The 26,671-nt window shown below is 47.3% G+C and overlaps 1 protein-coding gene across 1 annotated transcript in view; it reads left to right on the top strand.

Annotated features, from left to right (window-relative positions):
* The window catches only part of ABCA13 (ATP binding cassette subfamily A member 13), a 330,719-nt gene that overhangs the window by 204,422 nt on the left and 99,626 nt on the right, over window positions 1-26,671 (top strand). The window contains exons 43-48 of the mRNA XM_044246994.1: window positions 4,491-4,569; window positions 5,315-5,564; window positions 11,685-11,777; window positions 16,820-16,889; window positions 20,284-20,402; window positions 22,877-22,964. Coding sequence (XP_044102929.1) covers window positions 4,491-4,569; window positions 5,315-5,564; window positions 11,685-11,777; window positions 16,820-16,889; window positions 20,284-20,402; window positions 22,877-22,964 — 699 coding nt within the window. The remainder of the gene's footprint in view (window positions 1-4,490; window positions 4,570-5,314; window positions 5,565-11,684; window positions 11,778-16,819; window positions 16,890-20,283; window positions 20,403-22,876; window positions 22,965-26,671) is intronic.

Below are 26,671 nucleotides of genomic sequence, written 5' to 3'. Positions count from 1 at the left end.
CACTGAGTAGGGATCCTGATGTGGGGCTCGTTCCCAGGACCCTGAGATCATGACCTGAGCTAAAGGCCAATGCTTAATGGACTGAGCCACCCAGGAGCCCCAGAAAATGAGAGTTTCTATTTCATAAAGCTGTGCTTCATTTCCTGAATATGTATACAGTCTTGGCAAAAACAATTATTGACTACAAAATGTATAAATATTTATTGTTGAAAAAAACGGTGAAGAAAATTAAAGTAGCCATGTTCTTAGCACACAAAGAAATACAAATTATAAACTTTTAAGAAGGTTGAGATGCCTGTACTACTTTAACTTTCTGAATTAAAACACACACACACACACACTTTATCAAATAGTATATAGAATACAGAAAGCTTTCCATAAAAGAACTTCCCACTATGGGGCACCTGGGTGGCTCAGTCTATTGTATTCAACTCTTGGTTTCTGCTCAGGTCATGATCTCAGGGTTGTGGGATTGAGTCCCTCATGAGGTTCTATGCTGCGTGTGAAACCTACTTGAGATTCTCTCCCTCTCCCTCTGCACCTCTCCCCACTTGCATGGATGCATGTGCTCTCTCTTTCAAATAAATAAATTTTTTTTTCAAAAAGAACTTTCCACTGTAAGTACCTTTACCAAAATACTAACTTTTACAGCTTAATATTAGTATATTTAGTAAGTTCTATTAATTCTATGTGTTATCTTGTAACAGTTTTTCATTTGGCATATTATGAATATTTTCCTACAATTATATATTTAATGCTTTAACCCTATCTCTTTTTGGCTAATACGTGCTGTTAATATTTTGGGTCATACTTCTCCATCCACCAGCATCCCCGCCCCATTTTATTGAGCCATATTTGTGTATAGACATTTTTTTTCAAAAGATGATATAAGCCTATCTTAATTGCTTTACTCACTGACTCTGTGTAATATACATTCTTCCCATCAGTGAGATGTCATCTGTATTATAGTAGACTAATACGGTAGAGCTGTGTTGTAACATCTTGCTACTATATTCTGTAAGATGAAACAAACCACCTTATTTGACACATTTGATGAATTTTCATGTTTTATATTTTTTATTTTTTTGAAGATGTGTTTATTATTTTAGAGAAAGAAAACATGCATGTGTGCAGGGGAGTGGGGTGCGTGCAGGGCAGAGGGAGAGGGGGAGAGAGAATCTCAAGTGCACTCCATACTTAGTGTGGAACCTGACAGGTCCTGATCCCAGGGATGCTTGACCAGCTGAACCACCGAGGCACCCCATTCTTTTTTTTTAATAATACCACTGTTGGATTGGGAGTCATTGATCAAAGATGGTTCATATTTGTTTCCCACAGAAAGTCCATACTCATCTGTTTCATTAGCATGGAATAAAAAGCCCATTTCTTTAAAAAGGCAATAATTTTAGGCATTCATGTTATTTTTGATCTTTACTGTATTACAGATCTGAAAACTTCATTGTTGCCCTATTTTCTAATATATACTGGCTCTCCTGTAGATTTTTTTTAAAAAAAATTTTAATTAACATATAATGTATTATTTGCTCCAGGGGTACAGGTCTGGGAATCGTCAGGCTTACACACTTCACAGTACTCACCATAGCACATACCCTCCCTAGGGTCCATAACGCCAGCCCCTCTCTCCCCCTCCCCCCACAACCCTCAGTTCGTTTTGTGAGATTAAGAGTCTCTTATGGTTTGTCTCCCTCCTGATCCCATATGTTTCCCGTAGATTTTTTAATGAATTACATATTCATGCGTGCTATTTGCCCACTTTTTGTTTGGAATATTCATTTTTAAAAAATTGACTTGAAGGTATTACATTTGTGATACTTTGTTTTAAACGCTTTGAGAATATTTGGAGGAATCTAGTAATGTGAAGATCAGATTCTGGGGTATACGCTGAGTCCTTGAGAATTTAAGGTATCCCCCACAAGGTATTAATGTTTAAACAATTGAAGCCACCAGACCAAAAAAAAAAAAAAAAAAAAAAAGAAAGAGAGAGAGAGAGAAATCTTTGGACATTTTTCCTAACTAATTTGATAGTCGGGGTAAATTGGAATGCCTAATTATAGATGTCACTAGATTCTTTAAATAGAATTACACTCATAAGTCAAATAAGACAATTCATAACAATTTGGTCCAGCATTTTAATTTTGTCTGTTAAATTATTCATGTGAATACTTTTATGAGTTTAGCCATAAATATTTGATTGGTGGTTCCTTCATGACCATAAACTATTTCAGTCCTTCATTTTTCTCATTTATGTTCAGTGAACATACGGGAAGGTGGGGAGAATTTATTTTTCTTAATAACGAGAAACGTCTTTCCCCACAGAGTTATTGAGCCTGTCTGATGAGCATTTACGATGGCTGGAGGTCCCCATCATACCTGTTCTGATCGTTTCACCAGGGTGGTGATAAGGGTCCTCATTACCTAGAGGGAAACTAGAACTCTCTATCTTCTGGCTGAGGGAACTGACATTTGGAGAGGTGGGGAATTTTCCAGAAGTTGCACAACACGTTGGTTGGTGGCTGAGTCTGGATTCCGATCTGGGTCAATGTAGACGGAAAGATGGAATCTTTGCCGTCTCCCAGTGACTGTCATAACTGGTCCTCTCTGATATAAGCCTGTGGGCATATAGATGGCCATTCTCTGAGTGTGCTCCTCCATTGGCAGGCAAATGTATGAGGTAGACTCCAAAATCTAGAAAGTTGTGTTCTGCTTCTGTTTTCTAAAGCACCTGGCTGCATAGACGAAACCTTCCCTGGTATAAACAGGTGTCTGTAGGCACCTCCCAATGTAGGCATGTTTGAGCAGGTGCAAGGACTGGCAGGCAGGTGAGTGTGGGCAACTAGATGGGGATGTCACAAGATGCGTCTTATAGGCGACTTCGCAGAGTGTGGCTTTTGATAGACGATGCCCTGTGGCGTAGTGGGGTCATAAGTCCTCTTATATCATTCTGTCCCTGTTGACCCTAAGCAGAGAAAGGGAAGAGTATTAGAAGCATCGCCTGTTCCAATGAGGAGATGCTGGGTGGGTGCCTGGATAGGGCTGCTCACCAGAAACACCAAGCCATCATTAGAAGCTTGGGGTTTTCAGCCCCATCTCCATCCTTCAGGGAGGGGAGAGGAGCTGGACATGGAGTTCAGGGTGGATCATGTCTGTGTGATGAAACCTCCATAAAATCCAAATAATAAGGGCTCCCAGAGAGCTGCCGGGATGTGCTGGGAATGTACTGGAGAGTGCTGGAAACCCCGCATCCCTTCCCACATACCTCACCCTACACATCGCCTCCCTCTAGCTATTCGTCTGTGTCCTCTATCTCAGCCCTTCGTAAGCTGGTAAATAGAAGTACCCATTTCCCTGAGTCTGTGAACACTCTGGCCCATTAGTCAGACCCAAGGCAAGGGTCATGGGAAACTCTGATGGATGCTTTGTCACTCAGAAGGCCCAGGTAACAAGCTGGGCCTGTGGTGGGTGTCCCACCACAGGGAACAGGATGTTCTGTATGGCTGAACCTTTCCCTGTGGGGTCCTACACTCTCCAGGGAGATGGTGTCGGAATTGAGCTGGTTGTGGGACACCCAGGTGGTGTCATGGAGAATCGCTTGATGTGTGGGGAGAGGCCCCACATTGGGTGACCAGAAATGTCAAAAGTGAAGGGTTCTCTGTGAAGGTGAGGGACGCCTGGTGGCTCAGTTGGTGAGGCCTCTGCCTTTGGCTCAGGTCACGATCCTGGGTTCTTGGGACCGAGTCCCACATTGGGCTTCCTGCTCAGCGGGAAGTCTGTTTCTCATGCTCCATCTGTCTCTCTGTCTCTTTATCAAATAAATAAATAAAATCTTAAGGAAAAGAAAAAGAGGGAGAATGAGACTCACAGGGAGGACGGAGTAAGAAGGGTCTGGGCATTACTGTGCTCAGGAGGGACACTGACCTGACTTCCTGTACAGGTCTCAGTGGGTCTGTCTGTACATGCCCCATGACTCGTTCTAACCTTCCCCAGGCTTTCTTGGTACCAGCCCTTTCGGCTCTGCCCATGCTGATTGCAGCACTCAATTACCCTGGGTTGGGTCATTTTTAAATAATTTTCTCTCAGCCCCTAGGTGATGTCTTTTTTGAGGGCAAAGCCAGAATAGCCCGGAACCTGCCGCAGGACATTGACTCACTCCATGCATATGCGACCAAGGAAGGACTTAGTCCACAGACGTGTTTTTGTCCCCAGCTGCTCCTCTCCAGCTCTGTGCTCACTGCTGTTATAAATAATTTATCTTCCAAAAATGACTGCTCTGGGGGACGTTAACCGTATCCGCTGTGCTTTAGTAACTGCCTTTCCGCTGGGTATTTGTAAGCAGGGCCATCAAGTTAGCACACCTGACCTCTTAGAAGGCCACCCTTCCCGTTCAAGTACTTCCTGTTGGGTTTTCTGGAAGGCTTTGGAAGGGATTGCTGGGGGGAGCCGGGGCATGGCTGTGTCCCTCCTGTGGACAGGGATCGGGGCTGCAGACCTCGGTCCGCCTCTCACCTTCCCCTGTTTTTGTCATCTTCACACTGGATGTGAGAGTTTTCGGTACCAGCTGCTTGGCCCACCCTGGGACAGGTCTACTGCAGCCTCTTCTGTGTGGTCCCCAGATGGCCCCTCCGATAGGGACCCAGCAAGGGGAGCAGGACAGCCTGAATGTGCGCTCAGGCCCTGCTGTCCAGCCTCCCCTCCTGAGCATGGCCCGGTGGGGGTGGAGCTGGTGGTGGAAGGAGAGGAGAGCCCGGTGGCTGAAGCCTGGAGGGTTGGGGGACTCACTTGGAGCTGGACATGCGCTCCTGGAGACCACGCTGGCCTCTTCTCCACCAGGGATGCCCCCACCCGGCACAGGGAATAGGCTCCAGGGCTGGGGGATGGTGCTTCCTGGGCCTGACCTGGACATCACCTGGGCATCTTCAGGAACGACTGGGCCGTGAGAACAAGAGATGTAGCAGGAGAAGGGAGGCAGTGGAGGGGGCTGCCCCCCTTGACACCCCTCCCCCGCCCCCCGGCATGCACCTGGGGACATGGTTGAGTCTACACTGAGGAGCACGCTGCATTTTCACCAACAGGAGAACTCCGTCCGTGTCCTGCCAGGTCACAAGACATCCTGTGTATGAAAATTTCCAGTGTCCCCCTCAGTGTGGGGAGTCAGAACGAGGGTGCTCCTGCACCATGAGCTGCCAGAGCCCTGGAGGGATCCCCAGAACCCAGAGAGTGTGTGTACGCATGTGTGTGTGTGTGCATGAGGGGGGTCCCCTGGCCTCAGGCTGGCTGCATGTCCCTGTCTCTGCAGGTGATGCCCCAGCAAGGACCCCGCCCGCGTGGGGCAGCCCTCGGCCTCTGGATCAGGCCACCGCCCTCCTGGTTAAGCGGCTCCGCCACACACGCCGGGCCTGGAAAGGCGCCCTCTCCGACCTGCTGCTGCCTGTCCTCTTCGTGGCCTTGGCCATGGCCTTGTTCATGGTGAGGCCTCTGGCCATCGACTACCCTCCCCTCAAACTGACACCAGGTCATTATGACAGGGCTGAAGCTTCCTTTTTCAGGTAAGACCCTTCTTTTTTCCCCTCTTTTACTTCCAAGTTATGTCAGGATTATGAATAACAGTAACTCTGATCCTTTTTTTTTTTTTAATGTTTTATTTATTTATTTGAGAGAGAGAGAGCACAACAGAGGGAGCAGCAGAGGGAGAAGGAGAAGCAGACTCTCTGCTGAGCAGGGAGCCTGACGCAGGGCTGCATCCCAGGACCCCGGGATCGTGACCTGAGCCAAAGGGAGAGGCTTACATGACTGAGGCCCCCTAGGTGTCCCAGTAGCTTTGATAGTTTTAAGAATCTCAAATATATGTGAGGTTTCATGATTTTGGAGCACTGGGTTCAAGAGGATAAGCCCATGGACTGGAGATACTGAGTTTTTTCCTACCCATGCCTACAGACCTACGATAGAGTTTCACCCCTAAATCAGGCGCAGGCAGAGCCCGACAACAGCAATAACAGAGCACTCTGAACAACAGACAGTCTACAGTGATGTGAATGGGGCTCTCCCCGGTACTCACCTAGTTCTAGTGCCGACGCGATGAGTTCGGGATGAATAACTTGAAGGTCTGCCTGGAGGAAAGCCACTTAAAACTGTGGGTGATCCACAACCAGAGCTGCGGATAAGAGGGACTATTGGGTTTCACAGAACCGTCCTGGTTGGCTCTGGGACAACAGCCAGGAGCTGCACGCCTGTCTTTGCAGAGACACATCTGACTTTTCTCTCGGGGTGGGAATGAGCCCATATGCGTCCCCAGGCTGGAGGAAGTCCAGGTTTGCTGCCTGTAAATTTGGAGTTTTATAAGAGATGAATTTGCATAGTGTGTTTCTAGGGGGTTAGTTTTACTGCTGGGGTACAGATGGAGGGACCTGAGATGGTTCCCCGGCTCCCCAGAATGAGGCAAGCTTTTGTCCCCTGAGCTCTGCCCCATGCTGAGAGCATCACCAACCTGAATGACCAGGTACAGCTCTCCTTCTGGAAGGTGATGCTCAGACATCTGGGGACCCGGTGCGGCGCGTATGACCCAGGGGGCACATGGTGTGGAGGGCACGATGAGCTCTGCCTTTGTCAACTACTTATCCTTACTGAAAAAACAAGCTTAATTAGCCAGACTCTTGGTGCTTCCCAGTATTCGTTGCTTTTACAACGATGTGTAATTTGGAATTAGGTTTAGACAAATATAGGCAGAGAAGGTGAAATTGATGACAAACTGTCCAGTTCATGTCTGGGTCCTTCAGTTAATTGTGCTCTTCCTCTGTGTGTCCTTGTGATCCATGGAGCCTGGGATTAACTCACAAAGAGGATTCTGCTCTGTTTCGGGAAATGTGAGCCAGCCCCGTGTGTTCCCTCTGCAAGTGGGCTTCTTTTCCTTCTGCCTAGATATTTTATGTTCCTGCCCTCATCTTCTTCGAACTGTTTTAAAGGAACGGACCAGAAGGACAGCGTCCACTAAGGTGTTCTGGCCCAATGTTCTCATCTCTGCCACACTCCCCAAGTGGGAAGGAGCTGCAACTATCCTGAGTTGTTTAATTATAAAGTGTGTTTCTTTGAAAAATGGTAGGCATAGATACACAGTGTGGGGTTGTGCCAAAGTGGACAGGGTGTGGTGCTCTGTCTGTGGGTGTCCAGGAAAGCCTTTGAAAGGCTATCGCGCCTGAACTGAGTCTCCTTAATGATAGCTTGGTGCTCCCCAGGCAGGTAGGAGAAGTTTCTCCAGATAGAGGAAGAAGTATGAGTCACATGAAGGGTATCGAGGTAATCCCGCAAAAGTCTTTCTCCTGGCAGGTGCGGAAGGCATTCCAAGCAGAGGCCACATCCTGCAAGGACAATGAGCAGCAGCATTAAGAGGCTGCGAAGCGTGGGCCTGTGGGCCGTGATCTAATCTGGTTTAGTTTACAATGGCATCTCTTACATGGTTGTTTCACGGAGAGCTGTTCCTTTGGGTATCCATTCTGAAGAGATTCCCTCTTCCTGTTGGGACTGATTGAGTTGCAAAACAAAGTTAAATAGGTTTCTTTTCTATAAACTTCTCAGAGCTTTTAGTATGTTGAACTGGCCACACAGAGCCAGATTTCCTCTGTTTGCTGACTTCTACTCAGTCCTGCAATGAACATGTCTCTGAAGCCTGCGGAAGCTACGACTGAACGCATGTTCCATACCTCATTATCCCAGCCCTCTGCCTCTGTCTAAACACACCCCAATTCTATATCTGTTGTGAAGTGTACAAAAGAATCCCATGCATCTGAGAATGACCTTTTTCTCTTCATAGTGCATGACTATGCACTTCCATATTGTTCCATGTTTCTGCATATCATTTGTTTTGAATATTGGACAGTATTCCGTGGTGTGAATATACCACAACTTATTAATCTTCTCTCTTAATGATGGACATTAGGAGCTCTCTGCAGGTTTTGTTTGTTTGTTGTTTGTTTGTTTTTGGCTTGTTCGTTTGTTTTTGCCATTGTGAACAGTGCTGCCTGAATATTCTAGCATATTCTAATAAATGTCTAATAATAGTTATACCCATATAAGAGCCTCTCATGGCTGGTCCGAGAAACGTAATTACTGATCACTTGCAGAACATGTAAATATCCTACTTTAGGAGATAATGCCAAACTTTTTCCAAAGCAGTTACAATCTTGCATATCCTCTTCAGTGCTTTTATGTATCTCTTAAAAATAGCCACCTTAAGAAAATATTTATGCCAAAGAGGTGTATTTTGGGGAGCCATAGTCTACCTTGGTTTGCAATCAGAGTTTCTGGATGCTTTGTCCTTTTCAGAGTTATCAGGAGATGGTAGATTGCACAGCTTCCCCTCCCCCACCCCCATGCCACCCCCCCACTCCTCTCACCGCCACCCCCCACAGTCCCCACCACCCCTGCAGCTGCCTGTTTGCCTGGTTCTCTTTTCTTCTTAGATAATATTTTCTGTCTGTAAGCTTGTAGGATTTCTTCTTTGTTTTTAGAGTGTTGGATCTTTTTCTTGTTTTTGTTTTTTTAATCTTTTTCTCAAGGGATCTGCGGATTTCAGTCCAGGGGGCTCCATTAACAACAGGAAGCCCCTTTGGGGTGGTGTTTAGAAATATGTATCTGTTCTGTACCAGCAAGCTCCCTGCGTCTCTCTGATGCTTGGTAAAATTTGTGAGTAACACGGAGTGGGCCGTAAGGTACTGCCTCCAGAATCAGGATTAGGCACTGATTTTCACTTTCTAGAGTCCGGTAATGACAGATTTCACTTGGTTCTAACAACACTTTATAATATAGCTGAGGATTTGAAGACAAGCACAAAGTAATAGTTTTAGGAACAAGCATTTGAATCTTTAGATCACAAGGGACAACTTAAAGCCAGTCTCTCTCTCTCTCTCTCTCTCTCTCTTTTTTAAAGCAGTGATCTCTAGACCTAAGCAAAAATCTAGTAGAAAGCAAACCATAACTTTTAAACTTGCACTTAGTAAGTCTAGTAAGTAAGCTTCAAGCAAACCACTTTGTAGGTCAATATGTTTTTCAGAAAAAAGGATTTTAAACTTTCATATTTGTTCTTAGATTAATGGGTCAAAAGAAAGCAATCCATAGTATTTCTACAGATGCCACAAATAATGTTTTCTTTTTATGGGCAACATTTCAGTGGAAAATATATCCCTTTCCTTGTAAACGTGTTTTCTCATTTGTCGGAAACGGGGAGGCTGTTTATGCAGAGGTCACAACACCAACTTAGGAGACATTACTTTGGTGTAAATTTCAGTGTTTTATCACTGTCCTTTCTGTCCACTGCTGTACAGAATCCTATTAGGTCAACTGTAAACCACCCGAATATTTAAAAACCTTTGTTGTGTTTTATGCAGTGGGGAAGATGGTGTTTTCCTATAAATAACTACTTTGTGCTGGAGCTACAGCCATGTTCCTATCCTAAGCTTATGCACAGGTATGGAGCTGAAAAGAGTTGTCCTCAGCAAACACAAAACTAATTTGTTGTCATGAGTTGGTCTTTCTTTTCTATTAAAATTGTTCCTCTCTGAAAGTTAAAAGGTCGAGGAAGACCATATTTAAGGAGGTAAAATATTTGGATAGTGACGAAGGATTAGCCCAGTCATAAGATCACAGTTTGCTTCATGAATTATTTTTGAGAATCTACTGTGTTCCAACTGCAGTCCTAAGCCTGGTGTCCTTTCTCCCCTAGGTCGTATTCTCCCGTGATGAGAGGGGATCATTAGTTAAAAACTAATGGTTTTTAAAACCACTGGTGATGTCAAAAGCCAGTGGTGAAGGTCTCCAGGCCACTGGGCAGGAACAGGAGAGAAGAGAGAGGAGGCAGAGGAGGGCTTACAGGAGAAGGAACTCAGCTCAAATGCCGGAGATGACTTAGAAGCAAGTGCAGGGAGAGGGGATGCACTTTTGGGGAAGCTGCAGGGCAGGGGAGGAGCTGCCCAATCAAGGTGGTTTAGTGGGACTGGGCGGGGCCAGGCAGGGCACGCCTGAAGGGCGGGGCGAGATGGGGTTGGGCGGGGGGCTGGGGCGGGGCCAGCTGGGGTCAGGTGGAGTTGAGATTGGCTGGGAGGGGCGAGGCGGGGCCAGGTGAGATTTGGCTGGGCTGAGGTGGGTCTGGCCCGGTGGGATGGGGTGGGATGGGGTGGGGTGGGGTGAGGTTAAACTGGGCCGGGCAGGGAAGGAGTGGGGCGGTGTGCAGACAGGGCTGGGCAGCTTTTGCCCAGAGATGGCAAGGTCCGAGGAGCGCTGGGGGCGCTTAGTTCCCTTCTCAAGGCGTGTAGGTAACGAGGAAGGTCACGGGAGCGGCAGCTGGTCAATGTGAAGCTGAGGAAACATTATTTGGTGTGTTGGAGGCTCACTGAGGGGAATAGGAAAATTTGAAATCTCGGTTAAATCTGATCTGGGCAGAAGGCTGTACTGTGGGAAACACTGAGGTTCCTTTTCGTTTTGGGCTTTTATTGGTGCTTCTGGGTCGTGGAAGTTCAGTAAGACTGAGCATCTCGACCCCCTCCCCCTCCCCCGTATTTGATTGCCGGGGCGATTCAGAACCCTGTTGGGGAATCAGCATCTCGCTGTAGGTAAGCGAATCAGGCGTCTCAGGAGACGCCGTGTTTGGACATGACACCAGGGTCTTACATTACTTACGGGAAGCTTCTGTTTTAAGTTGTTTAAAATGAACCTTTGTGTGCATTTGTTAATGAACCTGCTGCTTTCCAAAGAGATTTGAGGCCACCCTCTACATGTAAGTAACCGCTCAGGCTAGTAGTACATCATTTTTCTTTATCTTGGGGGGAAGCGTTCCCTACCATGTCTATTCAGAAGAATTTTGAATAAATGATATAAGTTCTGGAAGTAATAAACCTCCTTTCTTTTGGAAATACAGTAGTGATTCAGAGTTTTAATTACTTCAAAGAGGCCACTCCCAATGAGTACAATTTAGACAGATGTAAATGCTCTTTTCCTCTCCATTTTCTCAAGTCAAGGTATCTCTTTCACTCCATGTATGGAATGTAATAGAGTTTGTTTCCACACCTCCCTGGGTTAGAGGAATAGTGTGTCTTACCGCCTGTGGTGTCTTCAGCAAGGAAATTAAGTCTTGGCTGTTCCTCAGCAACTATCACCTGACTTCTGATGCTTGTGCCAGTAAAATAAATATGATAATCATTGTCTACTTAAAGCACACAGGATTTACCAAGAAAATGGTTGTTCCATATAGCTAACATATAGAAAAAAAAAACCATAAAAATACAAACTTCTGTTGCAGAGTGGCCAATAGAATATTCAAACAAACCAGAATTCCAACATTAAGAGAATTTTTAAAATATATTTTAATATATTAATGTGATGAAACCTTCTGCAGCCTTTAAAATTCGTTTTAAAAAGTCATGCAAAAATGCCAAAGATGACAATGTTGCAGGAGTGAGAAGATGAGGACAAAAATACATTGTGAGCATTAATATGTAACAATTAATATGTAACAATGGTTTCGCTTTACTGTACTAACTCAACAGTAAGCGTTATCTGTGATCACAGATCTAAGAGTCTGGTGCCCCGATCAGCTCAGCTAGGACGTGCTGTCCTGTGATCTCTGCCAGCAAGTACTAACATGGCCACCTTATTTCTTTTGTCTTCCGATAAAGCAGCAGCGGGAGCGGGAGCGAGGGCCAGGAGCTCACCCACGTGCTTCTGAGGAAGTTTGGAGATGAGGATCCACTCTGTGCTGATTTGAACCCAAACCTGTAAGTATCGGTTGCCTTTCTGAGAGTGTGCCCTCCACCCACAATTCTGCAGACCTCGAGAACCATCTCCCTGCCTGACTGGTCTTTCCCCTTGCAGGTTCATTTTATTTTCTTTTTAAAAGACTGTAATTATATATTTTAGAGATGGGGGAGAAGGCACAGAGGGAGAGGGACAAGTACACTCCATGGTGAGCACAGAACCCATCTGAGGCTCCACCCCATTACCCTGAGCTCATGACCTGAGCTGAAATCAAGAGTGTGTGGGGTGCCTGGGTGGCTCAGTTGGTTGAACGACCGCCTTCAGCTCAGGCCATGATCTTGGAGTCCTAGGATCGAGCCCTGAATCGGGCTTCCTGATCAGGGAGTCTGCTTCTCCCTCTGACCTTCCCCCTCTCATGCTCTCTCTCTCATCTGTCTCTCTCTCTCTCTCTCTCTCTCTCAAATAAATAAAATCTTAAAAAAAAAAAAAAGAAAAAAGAGTGGGTGGATTAACAGACTGAGCCACTCAGCTCCCCCACCCAGCCCCCTTGCAATGTTAAGTGACATACATTAGCCTAAGGAGTCAGTTAGGCTACATAGTTGCCCCTTCTTTCCTTGGTAAACACAAACACAAGCTTTATATTATAGCTAAAAAATTAATAACTAATAGTATTCAATTTGTCTGATAAAACCCAAAGATAAAAAGCATGAAGTAGCAAGTAAATAGGAAATGTGTGGTAACTTACTTTTAGGGAAAATTTGTACTTATGGAAAGACTGTATTTTTTATTTTTAACCAAAGGAACTTAAAATGGTTTACCTGTTGGAGGTGAATTATGTTGAAGATTTTTTTCCTTCTAAGATTTGAAAGTGATAACATCGAGACAACTTTTTAATGAAACTTGTGAAAGCTTGCCTTTCTTTGTAAAGAATTTCCTCTTTCAGTTTGCTTGACTGTTACTTATTGAGCATCTACTGTAAGAGCAGTGCTGTGGGAGGAACCAGGGTTGATGTCCGACCTGGCCCTGCTCCAGGGATAGACAGTTCCGGGAAGAGCACGTGGGGAACATGATAAAACCACAAGGATGTGTTAAGTACCAAAGCATACGCTTTGGAGTCATAAATATAAAAATCTAGACAATAATGCAATTTTGGCAGTAGGTTTTTTCTAATGGGCGAGGACACATTGGTGCATTAGTCAAGTCATCAATCAGGAGGGAATAGCTATTAGGGGCTTGGTATAGACGAATTAATGGGAAATTAATTATGTCGCCTCACTGTAGTCTGGTGTTGAAAAACAAAGTAATTCCCTTTACTAAGCAGGAACTTCCATGGCAATACCTTTGTGTCCGTCACTTTGCTGTGCCCAGGCGGGGGGTGGGGGGGTGGGGGGTGAGGGTGGGAGGCAGGGGGCGGTGTGGGATGTGGGATGTAAAACAGGCTTGGAGAAACTGACCAGCAGCCCAGGGCCTGCGGAGAACTGGGCTGGCCCTGCCTGTGGAGTGTGGCTGGCTGATCAAAGGATGGTTTTTTTTTTAAAAAGATTTTATTTATCCATTTGAGAGAGAGAGAGAGATCGCGCACAAGCGGGGGTGCTGCAGAGGGAAAGGGAGAAGCAGGCTTCCTGCTGTGCTGAGAGCCTGATGCAGGGTTCCACCCCAGGACCATGAGATCATGACCTCGGTCAAAGGCGGACGCTTAAGGACTGAGCCACCCAGGCGCCCCCAAGGGACATTTCTATATCGAATTTCTCCAGAGAGGGAAAAAGTAGATTCAGTGCTAAGAACAGCAGAACATATTTAGTATTGCAGTTCCTTTCCTGGCACTCAGGATGGCTCCCCATCCTCACCCCTCCCCAGGCTCAGAAGCCCCTCCTTCAATGACCTCCCCACCCCCCTGCAGCTAGCTCACCCTCCTTGGTTTTTCTCTTCAGCCTTTCTTTTCCTTCCAGAATCTGTGTGTTGGTTTTCTCCTTTTTCTGGGGAAATGCACAGGGTCTATTCTTAAGCATTCTTATTTTGTAACCTTTCCTGCCCCTTTGTCTTGGTCACCAGAACAAAAGGCCAGGGGTGGGGGAGGGGAGGCTGCCTCACTCAAGAATGTTATTTTAGGGGCTGAAGGCTTTTCCTTTCTTCCCTTCTAGGTTCTTTAGCAGGTCTAATAATTAAATTGATGTAAGACAAATGAACGGGAGAAAAACAAATTTAATTAGTATGTATGGGAGCTCAAAGAAGTGACCAAAGCACTTGGCTGGACATCTTTTAGACTAAGAGACAATACATTTGTAAAGAATCTACAAAACAAAGAGGTTTGGGCTTGGGATAGGCAATTGGTAAAGAAGAAACAAGGTTTGCTTATACAGGATTCTCCAGAAAAGAAGAGAGGGTACCTTCCTCAGGGAGACATTTCTCCAGCTTTCAGGACAAAGGGTCTGAGTGTCTGGCCTCCCTCAGCAAGAGCTCTTCTGTAAATTTAATCCAAAATAATCAATATATCACAGTTGCAAATTTTGGGGCAGACAGCCCTGGGCCCCTCACCATGAATACTTATATTAATAATTTCTGCCCATGTGACAAAAATAGGCTTGATTTCCTAAGATCCCAGATGGAAGCAAAAGGTTTTCCTTAAGACAAGTAAATTTCCTTCTGTAAGTGAAAGCTAGTCTTGAATTTAGGGATATCTATATTTTCCTTTCCTGGCATACCTGACCAATCATTTGATTATTAATTTAGAGGAATCATTTTAAGATACTAAGTGGGATTCCGCTTACGGGTTATTTTTCTGTTGAGTTCCTCTGAGTCTCCTATGTAAGGGTATGATGATGAATGCCTGACTTTTACCTCTTTTTGTACGGAAGGTAATAAAGAGCTCCAAAAAAATTAATTGTGGTATAAGCCTGACCTAAAATACAAGTTTTCCCATCATAATACATGATGTGTTATTTAAATTTTAAAATGTGCTTAAAGTTGACAGGTTTGAAAGACAGCCTGTAGCTTTCAGTATTTAATTTCATTTTACCAGGTTTGTAATCTGGTGACATTTTCCCCTCCGTCTCTGAGACAAAATGGTCCCTTTGCCCACCCATGCTTGTTGATGCTTTACAGAGAACAAGAGTGGAAGGAAGCAGATTTTTTAGTTTTCACTCAACTGTGAAAGCCAGATGGGGAGAGGTGGAAGGCCATTTCCATGATTTGACGGTCTGTAGCAGTATGAGGAACCGTCTCGTTGTCCTCTGACTCCCAGGGCTTCTGAGGTTGAGTCCGCAGCTAGGAGCAGCCGGTGACACATTGCTTCGGGGGAGACTCAGGATGTTGAGGTGAAGCCCTGAGATCCCGAGGAGTACGCAGATCCGCCCTGGTGGGGAAGGGGCAGAAAGCCCGGATTCAGGCACCGGCCACCTGAGCCCACGTCTCAGCTCTACCCTGTCTTTGCCATGTGTTGTGGGCAAGTTCTAACCCCGCTCTGTTTCTGCATCCCGGGCTCCCGGTTCTCTAGAAAGAGCAGCGCTCAGCTCACGTGCCATGGTGGTCTTGTTACTGGACTGGGTACCGGTTCTGAACTCAGGTTCCATGGCTCGCCCCTGGAAACCTGATACTTGAGGGACAAGGGATGGTGGGTGAGGAACGTCTGCTTCATTCAGGAAGCTGGCCATCTGGGAAGATAAGGTGGGCTATGGTCCCAAAGGCCATCTTCCAGGCCAAGTGGGAGAATTTTAGAGGGGAGGGTGCTGGAAAAGCAGGGGGGAGGGTCTCTGTGCCAGAGAAGTGAGTGCTTGGTGCTGAGTCACCTGTCCACGGGACCCTGAATGGACTTGCTGGCATTGACAGGTGTTCTCAAGTGCAGTCAGGGCTGGTCATCTGGGAAATTCTGGTCCTTCACTCTCCAGGCCAGTGGTCTGCAGATTTCAAGGCGAGTGAGTGAGGTTTGCTATAAACTGAGGGACTTAGGTCCACGAGCAAGGCAGTGTTAGCTTGAAGCCAGTACAGCCTTCAGACGGGCTGGGGTGCCCTTGCTGCCCCCGTGGGAAGGGCTGTTGTTTCTTTAGGCAAGTTTGTGTCTTAGGGCCCTTTCCTCCTGAGATCAGGCCCTTAGGGCAGCTCCCTCCTTCCAAGATTCAAAATGCATACCAGACAGGAATCTCAGCCTCCCCTGCATTCAGGAGACCCAAAACCCAGCATTCCTGAATGCCACATCCCAGACCGGAAGAAGCCAGGTTCTCGTTGACCTGCTTCCGTGGACACAGCAAGGGTCTTCTTGTCATCGCCTGGATGCTCTGCACCTTGGTGGGAGCACAGCCCAGAGCCAGGAGCTCAGGACACCAAAGACCCATCCTACTCAGTGTGACCTTGGACGAGCTCTCTCTCAGAGCCTCCATTTCCCCTTCTGAAAAGTGGGGCCAGCGGGACGTTTTGACAAAAATCCCCGGCAGCGTGTCTGTTGTTCGGGAAATGTTCGTTTCCTCCCTTCTTGACCAAGTTTTGAGGAGAGAGGGATGATCATTACTAAAGCAACTTCTGACTTATGAGCATCAGGAAAAAAGAGACAGAGGCTCCAAGGGTGAGAGCACCTGGGGAACTTCGGAGCCACTCCACGAGGTCCTTTCCTCACCGCTTCTGTCCAGCAGCCTTTCTTCGTACTGGGAAATTAATCCTTGTTTTTCTTTAAATGCTGATTAAATCGCTGTGTCGCGCCACGAAGCCGAGTTAGCAGCTCCTGTGCTTATCGCTGGCTGGCGTGGTGCGCAGAGCAGCGTGCCTGAGAGCAGGTGTCTGTGCAGGCAGACGAGCCCCTGGCCCCGGTGCACGTCCCTGGGAGCCTTGGCAGCACTTTCCGTACAGCCAACCAAGTGAGCATCATTTAATAGAATGGAAATACTGTCATTGTAATGAAACGTTGTCATCAGATTAGCAGCTCAAGCTGTGAAAACAAATGTAAGAGCTCTGCCTTCTGCAGCAGGAGATGACTATCTCCTGAGCGGCTCTGGGCTGATGCAACTCGCTTTTATGGAAATCAGGGAGCTCTGTTATCGGAAAGATCATCCTGAGTCTCTCCTTTGTTTGCTAGGAGGAATTCTTCATGTTGGCGCGTGGATCCCCTGTCTCAGGCCCGAATGCCCGACTCCTGCGGCTGCCTGGTAGGTTTCTACGGTGTGTTTCATCCTTTGTAGGTTTCAAACCTCAAGTTACAAAAATGAGCGTACTCCGTCTACGACGTCTACGACGTCTTCATCACCGTTAACTCAGGGAGCTTCTGCGACTCTCTGCTGGACCTGATTAGCTGGTTCTGGGAAAAGTTACAGTACACAGAGTGGACATTTACATGATATGATGTTCTGTGGCCTCTACAGTGACCTGGGATGTTCTGTGGGCTCTACAGTGACCCTACTACTCATTTTCTGCTGTTCATGACCATTGACATCTCTGACAGCATTTAGTAAGCAAATTAATCTTCAATTCATGAGAAAGAAGCTAGAATTGCCTTTTGGGGAGACATTTCCCCCAGTTTTAAGGCAGGATGACCTCCAGCGTCCTGTCTTATACGTGCTGGAGTGTGGAGAGAGCTACATATTAGAAGCTAAGGTACCACCCGTCTTGTTGGATTACGGCTGTCCTACAGAAACAGATGGGGGTACGGATTCCACTGTGAAAGCGGGGCTCTAAGCTCTCCACTCTGCGCCAGGGTGGGAATTGGAACTTATCTGGAAAGCTGACTGGAACTCATCTCAAAGCAAATCTCAAAAGGTAATTAATAAGAAAGCCTGTTAGCCACACTCACCCAGCTAATGTGCAATCCTAATTTCCAGAAAGGAAAAGCAGTTGAAATGGACCAAGGGTCTGTGAGGAAAACATGGTCCCATGAAGCCCATGTTTCCAGGGGTTTTCTGTTTAGTGGAACATGGGATATATTTCTTTTACTAGCTTAGTGACTGGAGGAGGTTTTTTTCCTGGATGCATCTGGCCTGTTTTCTCCTCTGACGCAGAGCGTGGCACGTGAGTGAGAGCAGGGGCACAGCCCCGTGGCAGAGGCGTGGTTGGTGGCCGACCTGAGAGTTTGCTGAGTCTCCACCCATGTCCCCGGGGCCTGGCTATCTGGCCGCTCAGCTGTCTTGCGTGCTCCTTTGCAGGGACAGCCCAGCTACCTCTGGCTCCCGGTTTTTTGGATGCAATGATGGATTCCTCCCTTTCTTGTTTATTCCCTTCTGTTATGAAACCACTAATTTTTCATTCTGTGCCCTTATTCCTGGCCTTGATTTAATCATTCTGTTCAATCAGCACCTTTTCCTAGGAGCTACCTTAGCTCTGTTGTCACTAGACTGGGTGTCCGTGGCAAAGGAACAAATGACAGAGATGTTCCTAAATTCACGCCAACTTGTGTGAACCATAACATTGCAGTATTATGCACGGAGGGAGGAAAGTTTCCTGTGACATAGCCAGACAAGCCTCAGACATGCAGATAAAGCTGAACGGAATGGGTCCCCTTGCTGCAGCCCATCCTGATGCCAGCTCGTGCTGGCGCCGATGGTGGGTTAGCACAGACACAGGATTCCCTGCCGGTTACTTGACCAATGACTCCTTCCTGTCTGTGGACCTGGGTTCCTTGGGATGCACTCTGAGAAATGCTGCTCCACACGTTGGGAGGCAGAGGACTCTGGTCCAGGAGACAGGACGTCCAGGTGGAATTCAGACCCACCACACAGAATGGTGCCGCCTTACAGGCTGTCCCAGAGGGGCTGCACACGGTGTGTGGGAGGACAGCCAGGACCCAGCGCTGGGTCTCCACTTTCCAGAGATCATGCTGAGCCCAGTTACTTACTGGAAGGCAAAGTATTTCTCTCCCCTTAAATTCACATGTGTCATCCAGAGGCCCCAGTGTGCATGAATATGCTCATTCCCTGTGGTTTTCATTGATTGTGTGAGTCTTTCCGAACCTACAGCAGTGTTCTAGGGCAGCCCTGCTTCTGAGGGGGACATGTTGCTTTGTAGACAACGCCACTGCAAGGGCACTGGAATCGAGCTGGCCCCGGAGAACAAGGGGTTGTTTCAGGCTTCACTGTCCCGGGAGAACCCCAAGATATGACTCAAAGCCTACCATCGGCAAAGAGCGTGGCTTCCCACAGACTGAGTGAAGGGGGCACTCGCCTCCTGTCTCTGCTGTAATGACTTGTCATAGATAGGGAGCCTTTAAGCAACAATTCCATCCTATCACTGCCTGGAGTCAGTTGTCTAAAAACCGATGTACAGGGATGAAATCAGGACGCTCTGCCTGGAGGCGATGACAGAGTCTGTTCCTATCCCTTCCAGCTTCTGCTGGCTCCTTCCTTCCTGTTCCTTGTCCTCCTCCTCTCTCTCTGCCTCTCCCTCTTCCAAGGGTGCATGTGCCTGCTTTAGGACTTACCCTGACAATCCAGGAGAGTCTCCCCTTTCCATGCTTACTTGAATAACGTCTGCAAAGTTTGCCATAGAAGCCCTTAAAGTACTTTCCCAAGTTTCAGACCTGATACCTTCGCAGGCCAGTATTCAGCTTACAGAGGGCATGTTGGGGTGGAACCAAACAGATAAGGTTAGAAACAGAAACTGAGGACATGTTCTAGTTCCCCTGACTTCTTGATTGGAATTTGAATTTTTCTGCAAGGTGGTCACCTGAGTGAACCCAGCTGCTCTAGAGAGATGTGTTCATCTAATCCAGATGGATTAGAAAGGAAGCCGGAGGAAGGGAAACCAGACAGGGTGTTGCGTTCCCCTGGACTGAGGTCACTGACATTGGCAGAAACTGATAATGACTCTCATTCCTTTCCCTGTCTTTCCTGCCCATTCGATCACAAACCTGGAAGCCTTATCTGGAATTATCTATGACCCTTACTTTGCCGTCCTTTTATGGGTGTCCGATCCCTAGAAAGCGTAGGAGCTGGAGGAGGCTGGGTTCACTTACAGCATGTGGATGGGAAAGCTTTAGAAGCTGAAGGGAGCTCCTGGTAGTGTAGCTGCCTGAGAGGATTGTCTTTTCTAGACTGTTCTGGGAAACAGAGTCTGGATCCTGATGGTGCTGGGGCGAGCCTCTCTGAGCAGCGAGGAGTCCATGGCTCTGGGCAGGTGTCAGCCCTCCCAGTGAGTGCTAGACCAGAGCCATTTGGCTTCTACTTATGGGACTTCTGTGAGAGACACTGTCCCTTGAGTTCTCCTGCGTAGTGGCTCTCAACTCAGTGCCTCAATTTCATCAGATGCCAGATCACCCCCGTGGAAATATTGTTCCCTTTTGAGTTCTTGCAAATCCACCCAAACTTGCATGCAGAGAAGGATGTGAAGTTCCCGGTCAAAACTGCAGGAGAAGGTCACGGTGGGATTCTGGTATAATTCTCAAACGCAGGTGACTCTCAAGGAGCTTAGCAAACCAGAGCACGGAAAAGACCACAGAGAAGTTATGAGAAAAGGAAAAGGAAGCTGGCGAAAGTCATGTTGAAAGTGATTTCAGAGAGGCTGTGTGTGGGTTATAACAAAGTTTCTATTTTCCCTCTTTGGAAACAATTACAGAAGTGTCCAAACACAAGCGCTGGGGCTCCCTACCTGACCAGCCGCCAGGGGCACATTCTGCTGGACCTGTCAGCCTTCCACCTGGAGGAGTACTTGCTGGTGCCATCGGAGAGACCCAGGTGGGTCCAGATTGTCTCTGGGTCTTTTCTGTTCTTCAGGTCACTATGGAAAGCCTATTGTTTCAACTGCCAGCATTCTTATTCTTTTTTTCTTTTCTTTTCTCTTTTCTTTTCTTTTCCTTTCTTTTTTCTTTCCTTTCCTTTTCCTTTCTTTTCTTTTTTCTTTTCTCTTTTTTTCTTCTTTCTTTCTTTCTTCTTTTCCTTTGTTAAAGATTTTATCTATTTGAGAGAGAGGGAGAGAGAGAGAGCACAAGCAGGGGGAACAGGAGAGGGAGAAGCAGGCTCTTGGCTGAGCAGGGAGCCTGATGTGGGACTTGATCCCAAGACGCTGGGGTCACAATGTGAGCCGAAGGCAGATGCTTCACCAACTCAGCCACCCAGGCACCCCCTCAAATGCCAACATTCTTAAAAACTCAAAAAAGTCAAATGTTTAACGTTGATGCTCATAAAAATTCCAAAGAAATGCTGCCGACCTTAACAAGGTTGCTCACTGCTGGTTTTTGCTCTCCCACTTGGTGGATGGGGGTAGGGTGTGGGTCCTATCAATGGAGATTCCCTCACTGGAGCCGAGATGTGGTTTACCTGTTTGGAGGTTAAGGGCAGCTAACATCCCAGCACAATGAAATGGCCTCCTTTGAGATCTCCCTCTCCGTGCAGCATCTGACATGTGGACGTGGGGCCGACTGCCATCCTAGGCAGTTTCTGGGAAGGCTCTTGTTTGGTGCTGAATCTCCTTGAGCCTGGTGGGGGTGGGGATCTGGACGAGGAGTGTGGGGATGGGCGCTGCTCATCACTTTTGACTGAGGCCACGTTTGCCATGCCAGCAGATTTCCTGGGACCTCAAGTGCATCCTGTTTCTTTTATACAGAAGCCTCCCTGGGCCCTTCTGCAGGGCCTGGAACACCCTGTGACTTTTCCTGCATCCTCTTTACCTTCGCTGCCCCAGCAGCGCTCCCTCCACCGACACCTCCCAGTGTGCTTCCACTGCCACTCCTGCTGCCCCCCCTTAGATCTTTTTATTTTTTTATTTATTTTTATTTTTATTTTTTTTTTAAGATTTATTTATTTGAGAGAGAGAGAGGGAGAGAGAGCCCAAGCTGCACACGGATCCTGATGCAGGGCTCGATCCAATGACCCTGAGATCACAACCTGAGCTGAAATCAAGAGTCAGAAGCTCAACTGACTGAACCACCCAGACGCCCCCAAGATCACCTCTTGTGTTTTTATACATGTCCCAGGCGAAGGCGGGACTTGTATGTCTAGGGCACAGCATAATATCTGGCACCTAGAAGGTGCTCATTCATTGTCTCTCAAATGAATTCACCCTGGAATGAATGAATGAATGAATGAATGAATGCACTGAGCCCAGTGGGATGTATCCTTATTCCTTTGCCTCAGTTCTGCTCAGGGCAGTGGGACTGTCCACAGAAGGCTGTTCTTCAGTCTTACTCTATCCAGAATTAAGTAGGAGCCTTCCTTTTTAATGCCCCACAGTTTTGGAAGCTCTGCAGGTTCCAGATACTGTAGAGCACAGCCCGTGGGATACGGAGGGAAAAGGTGTTATCCCCACCCAGGGAAACTCACAGAGTTTATCGCGTGAGCGATAAACCAGCAGACAGACCGTGGAAACCTGGGCTGACAGGTGAATTAATGCTTGGGGATGTTGGGTGTTGTGAGAACCCAAAGAGGAGGAAGTTGACCCCAGCTGAAGTCCTCTGGACACCTTCCTGGATGGGGTGATGCACAGGACAGAAGCCAGAGAAGGGAAGCAAAACAGTGCAAAGTGGCGTAGCTTGAAAGAGTGATGGATTATGTGAATTTTGTAAATTATTCAAATTAGGTAAACTATGTAAATTATGATTATGTAAATCAGAATAGCCAATCTGCAGGAGGAGTGACTTTTAATTAAAATAGTTAGCATGCTGGTGATCACCCCCTCCTGGACATGACGGGCATTTCCTAACCAAGTATCAAGTATCAGTCCCCGTAGTACACTTTCCAGTACGGCAAGTCTTAGCTGCACTTGCTGAATACACAAGGTCCACCATGGACGTCTGATCCAGGAGCCCCACCAAGCCCATCTGTACCCTGAGCCCCTGTGCGGTCGTATCACCAAAGGTGGATGATTAGGGGGCTACCGTTCTCAGGCCATCCTAACTACTTAGTGGTGATGGAGTGTCCTGTGCTTGGATGTCCTGGCTCAATGGTTAGAGCACTGACTCCTGGGGCACCTCCGGGGGCTCAGTTAAGCGTCTGCCTTTGGCTCAGGTCATGATCCCAGAGTCCTGGTATCAAGACTTGCCTCAGGCTCCCTGCTCAGTGGGGAGCCTGCTTTTCCCTCTCCCTCTGCCTGTCTCTCTCCCCTCCCCTTGTGTGTGCTCACCCTTTCTCTCTCTCTCTGTCAAATAAACAAAATCTTTTAAAAAAGTAAACAAAATAGAAAATAAAGCGCTAACACCTGTTCCTGTTATCAGGCTTGGGGGCTGGTCTTTCGGGGTGCAGATCCCTGATCAAGGTCAAGATGCAAATCCAAATACATCACAACCAGATACTCTGGCGAAGGTAAGAGTTTCCCTCCTTTTCCTTCCTGTGTTAGAGAGTATCTGGGGAAACTTGGCATGCAGATATATTCACGGGCATGAGAAGAACCGAATCAGACCCTAGCATTTGTTACTATGAAGGCTGGGTGGACTGAAAGCCAGCACAGAGAAGAGGTTTCTACTCAGAATTGCTAGTATGGATCTGGTTTTCAAGCCCTGCTGGGACGATCCCAGTGAATTGGAAATGTTTCCCTCGGTATCGCCGAGAATACGGGGGAGGGCTCATCAGCTGTGTGGAAACAGGAGTGGATCCAAGGAAACATGCCTTGGTCCACCAGTGGTAACTCAGAGGTGGTGACTCACAGCAGAAATTCTCCGAGGAAGGAAGGACACTGTTTTCAGATGGGGAAAGACCAGAGATTCAAAGCTTTCATTGCCAGGGATGGGTGAACTAGTCTGGTGTCAGTGCGTATTGGGAGAGAAATCTAGAAAGGGTCGAGTGTGGTGGTGGGGGTTCCTGCGTGGTGGTGGGGGGTCCTGCGTTGTGGTCGGACTTTCGTGGACCACGGCAAGGGCGAGTGGCTGCCGGGGCTCCCCTCGGTGGAACCAAGTATCTTCACAAGTATTTCAGAGTGTAATCCCTGAGCAAGTTTTCACATTCATGATTCACAGTATAATCCCCAATGGTAGTTTTAACCGTCGTATTTCACTAGGTAATTGCGGACAAAGAATGTCCATCGCAATGTACCCCTGGTCACAAATCCCTCCTTTAGCTGAGGACGCTTCCTGTCTCTCTTCCTCTGCGGGCAGCACCCAAGAGAAGATTGATAGCTCACGAGGAAAGTATCAGGATTCATAGCTTGGGAGAAAAATCATCTAAAATACCTTCACTGGCTTCGTGAACGTCTGATGCAGCTAGTACTAAAATGTGCCAAATTGGTAGAAGGAATCTGTTCATTTCTTCTGAGAATATTTTACCTTTTCAATCTATACCAGTCCAAAACAGGCTTCAGAGCGAGTAGGTGTGCAGACATGTGGGACTGGCAGTCTGGGCTTCCCAGAACCTGCTCCTTTTTCTCTTTCCTTTTTTTTTTTTTTTTTTTTTTTTTTTTTCCGGTCAGAGAGCGAGAGAGAGCGCATGCACAAGCAGGGGGAAGTGGCAGGCAGAGGGAGAGGGAGAAGCAGCCTCCCAGCTGAGCAGGGAGTCCCATGTGGGGTCTTGATCCCAGGACTCTGAGATCATGACCGGAGCCAAAGGCAGATGCTTTACTGACAGAGCCCCCCAGATGCCCCACTTCTGCAGTTTCTAATGTCATTTTCCAGACACAGGCCAGCATGTGCATTGTATTGGGGTGTCTGGGGAACAATCCCCTTTGTAAGGAGGTAGGGAGTCAGGGTGCTGCAGTGGCTGTGAAGGCCTTGGCTGTCTGAAGGTCCCCAGGAGCTCTTGGTGGCTGACGTCATACTAAATCATTGCATTCCCTTTTCAGGAATTACCACTGGCCTTGGCTTTGGCCTTGAGGGTAGGATTGTAAGAGGCTGTCTGATTTCCATAGCCTCTTTGTAGAGAAAATGGGAAATTTGCATAGAAATAGACCAGGGTGAATGAAAGTTTTATGTTGTAGAATGGCTGTCCTGGGGCCTTTGTTTGTTATTTGTACACATCTGGAGTGTTCAGCTCGTTTAATCCAAACACCTTCTAGAATGTAGGCACTTCAGATAAGGCCGCTGCTCCCTGCCCAGGGTTTGACACACAGTCTTCCATGCTCAGAGAGATTTGAGACATTTGAACGTCCACGGAGGGATTTTTTTCCCTCCTTGCAGCTACTTAGTTGCTTTTCTAAAACACAGTTACTCGTGCTCTGAGAGGAAAGGTCTGTTTTGAGATGTCATAATGTGTTCTTGAAAGCAGATTAACGTCCTCTGTCGGTGACCAGATTTTCCCGTGTCCTGACTTCCAGGCTGGCGGGGAAGGAAATCCCACATCTTATTTGCAGAACATAGCCTCGTGTTTTAGAAAATCCTTCTTCAGGGAAGAAAAAGAAGGGAAGGAGGGGGACAGGGAGCACGGGGGACAGGGAGGAAGGGAGGAAGGAAAAAAAAAAGCTCTTCCTTTGGACTCTGCTAAGTCTGAAATGTTAATTTTCAGATCACCCTAAAGTATATATAACTTACCTAAAGAATTTAAAATTCATCCCAAGGAAGGGCCAGTTAACAGAACTGAAATAGAAGGTCAAAAATGCTCCCCCTCTGTGAATTACTCGTTCCCTGGCAAGGTGATTCTGTATGGCCAAGAACCACAGGCCATCACCAGCATCAATAAGGAACGTTCGTTGAGCTCACTGGTCCGAGGGGCCCGTGCTCAGCAAGTGTTCCCGGCATCCCTCCCCGGGCTGAGGCCCCTTCACCTGGCGCTGGTTCTGCTCTCTGGGTGTGTTCTTGCTCTACCTTCTCCATGGCCACTGGTTGCTCTCTGTCCCTTGCTTCTTTGTCATCTTCGATGGCCACCTATCAGGGGACATTTGGAAATATGCCTTTTGGGCAACAGGCTTCTTCTTGCCTATAGAGAACTGGGCTCAGAGCCCTTTTCCTTTGGTGTCCTCTGCTGGCAGGACCCTCCTGACCTCGCTCCCTGGGAGGTCCTATGGGCTATTTATCCACCTGAGGTCCGTGGCTGCACACGGTTCTTGCCGAGACACACCACTCCTGCTAAATGGATGCCCTGGTGTTTTGGGACTGTCAGGGTACAATGGGGCGTCTCCCTTGGGTTCCCAGATAACCTTCTGTCCCCCTGAGAGGGTCACTTAGCACCACCCTTGCAGCTTCCAGCTGCCACACCCCTGACTTGGTCTCCATTCTGGGGCTATCTCTTGGCATTTTGGTTAGTCCTGCCCAAATGGGATGCCTTCCTCTTTGGAGTTAAAAAAAAAAAAATTCACAAAAATATCTCTGTGACCTTAAACTATTTCAAGAGGAGGGTGAGTAGCTGGCATGAGAGAGAAAGGGGTCTGTTTTCTGAATTGCTTAAGGAAGTGAGCTATGGGAGAAAGACTCGGGGAACCTTGTCTGGTAGGGGAGTTGTTTTTTCGAAAGTAATGAGAGATAGTGTGTCCCTCAGCCATTCCCATGAACACACAGCTGCCCCCATGATCCTGGTGGGAAGACAACGGGTTCTAGTGGCATGAAGTGGAAAAGAATGCAGTTGAGAGCCAGGGACTTGAGGTGTGGCCCTCACTTTGCAAACGGTGTGGGCCTGGATAGGTTCTTCTGAGCAGGTTCTGACTTTATGGGGATCAGATCTGCTTCTGCAGAGAATGGTTTTGGGTCAGAAAAGACAGTGCTAGAGAAGCGAGCTGTCCAGTCAATGGAGTCAAGACCAGAAGTGGCCGGTGACATCCTCAGATCTCTCTAAGACAGCTCCCCAGCTTTCCACACTGAGTGTACTTCAAAAAAAAAAAAAAAAAGAAAAAAAAAGTTCATTAAAATGTTGATATCTTGAAATACAGATACTGATGGTTCAATTAGTCCTTTTCCCTGCTCCGTATTATCTCGGCTGTAATAGCACTGTCTGTCTCCTGTTCTCTCTTCCGTCTTCTGCCTGTCCGACGGACGTGCTACTTTATTCTCCACGCTCAGCAAATGCTCAGTTCCATTTATTTTGAGAAATAATGTTCCGCATTCAGTTATTAATTTGAAAGTAATCATTTTTTTCTGATCATTTTCTCTGCT

Source organism: Neovison vison, chromosome 4 (assembly GCF_020171115.1).
Source record: "Neovison vison isolate M4711 chromosome 4, ASM_NN_V1, whole genome shotgun sequence".
In the NCBI taxonomy this organism is placed as follows: Eukaryota; Metazoa; Chordata; class Mammalia; order Carnivora; family Mustelidae; genus Neogale; species Neogale vison.
This window is presented reverse-complemented; position numbering and strand designations above follow the sequence as displayed.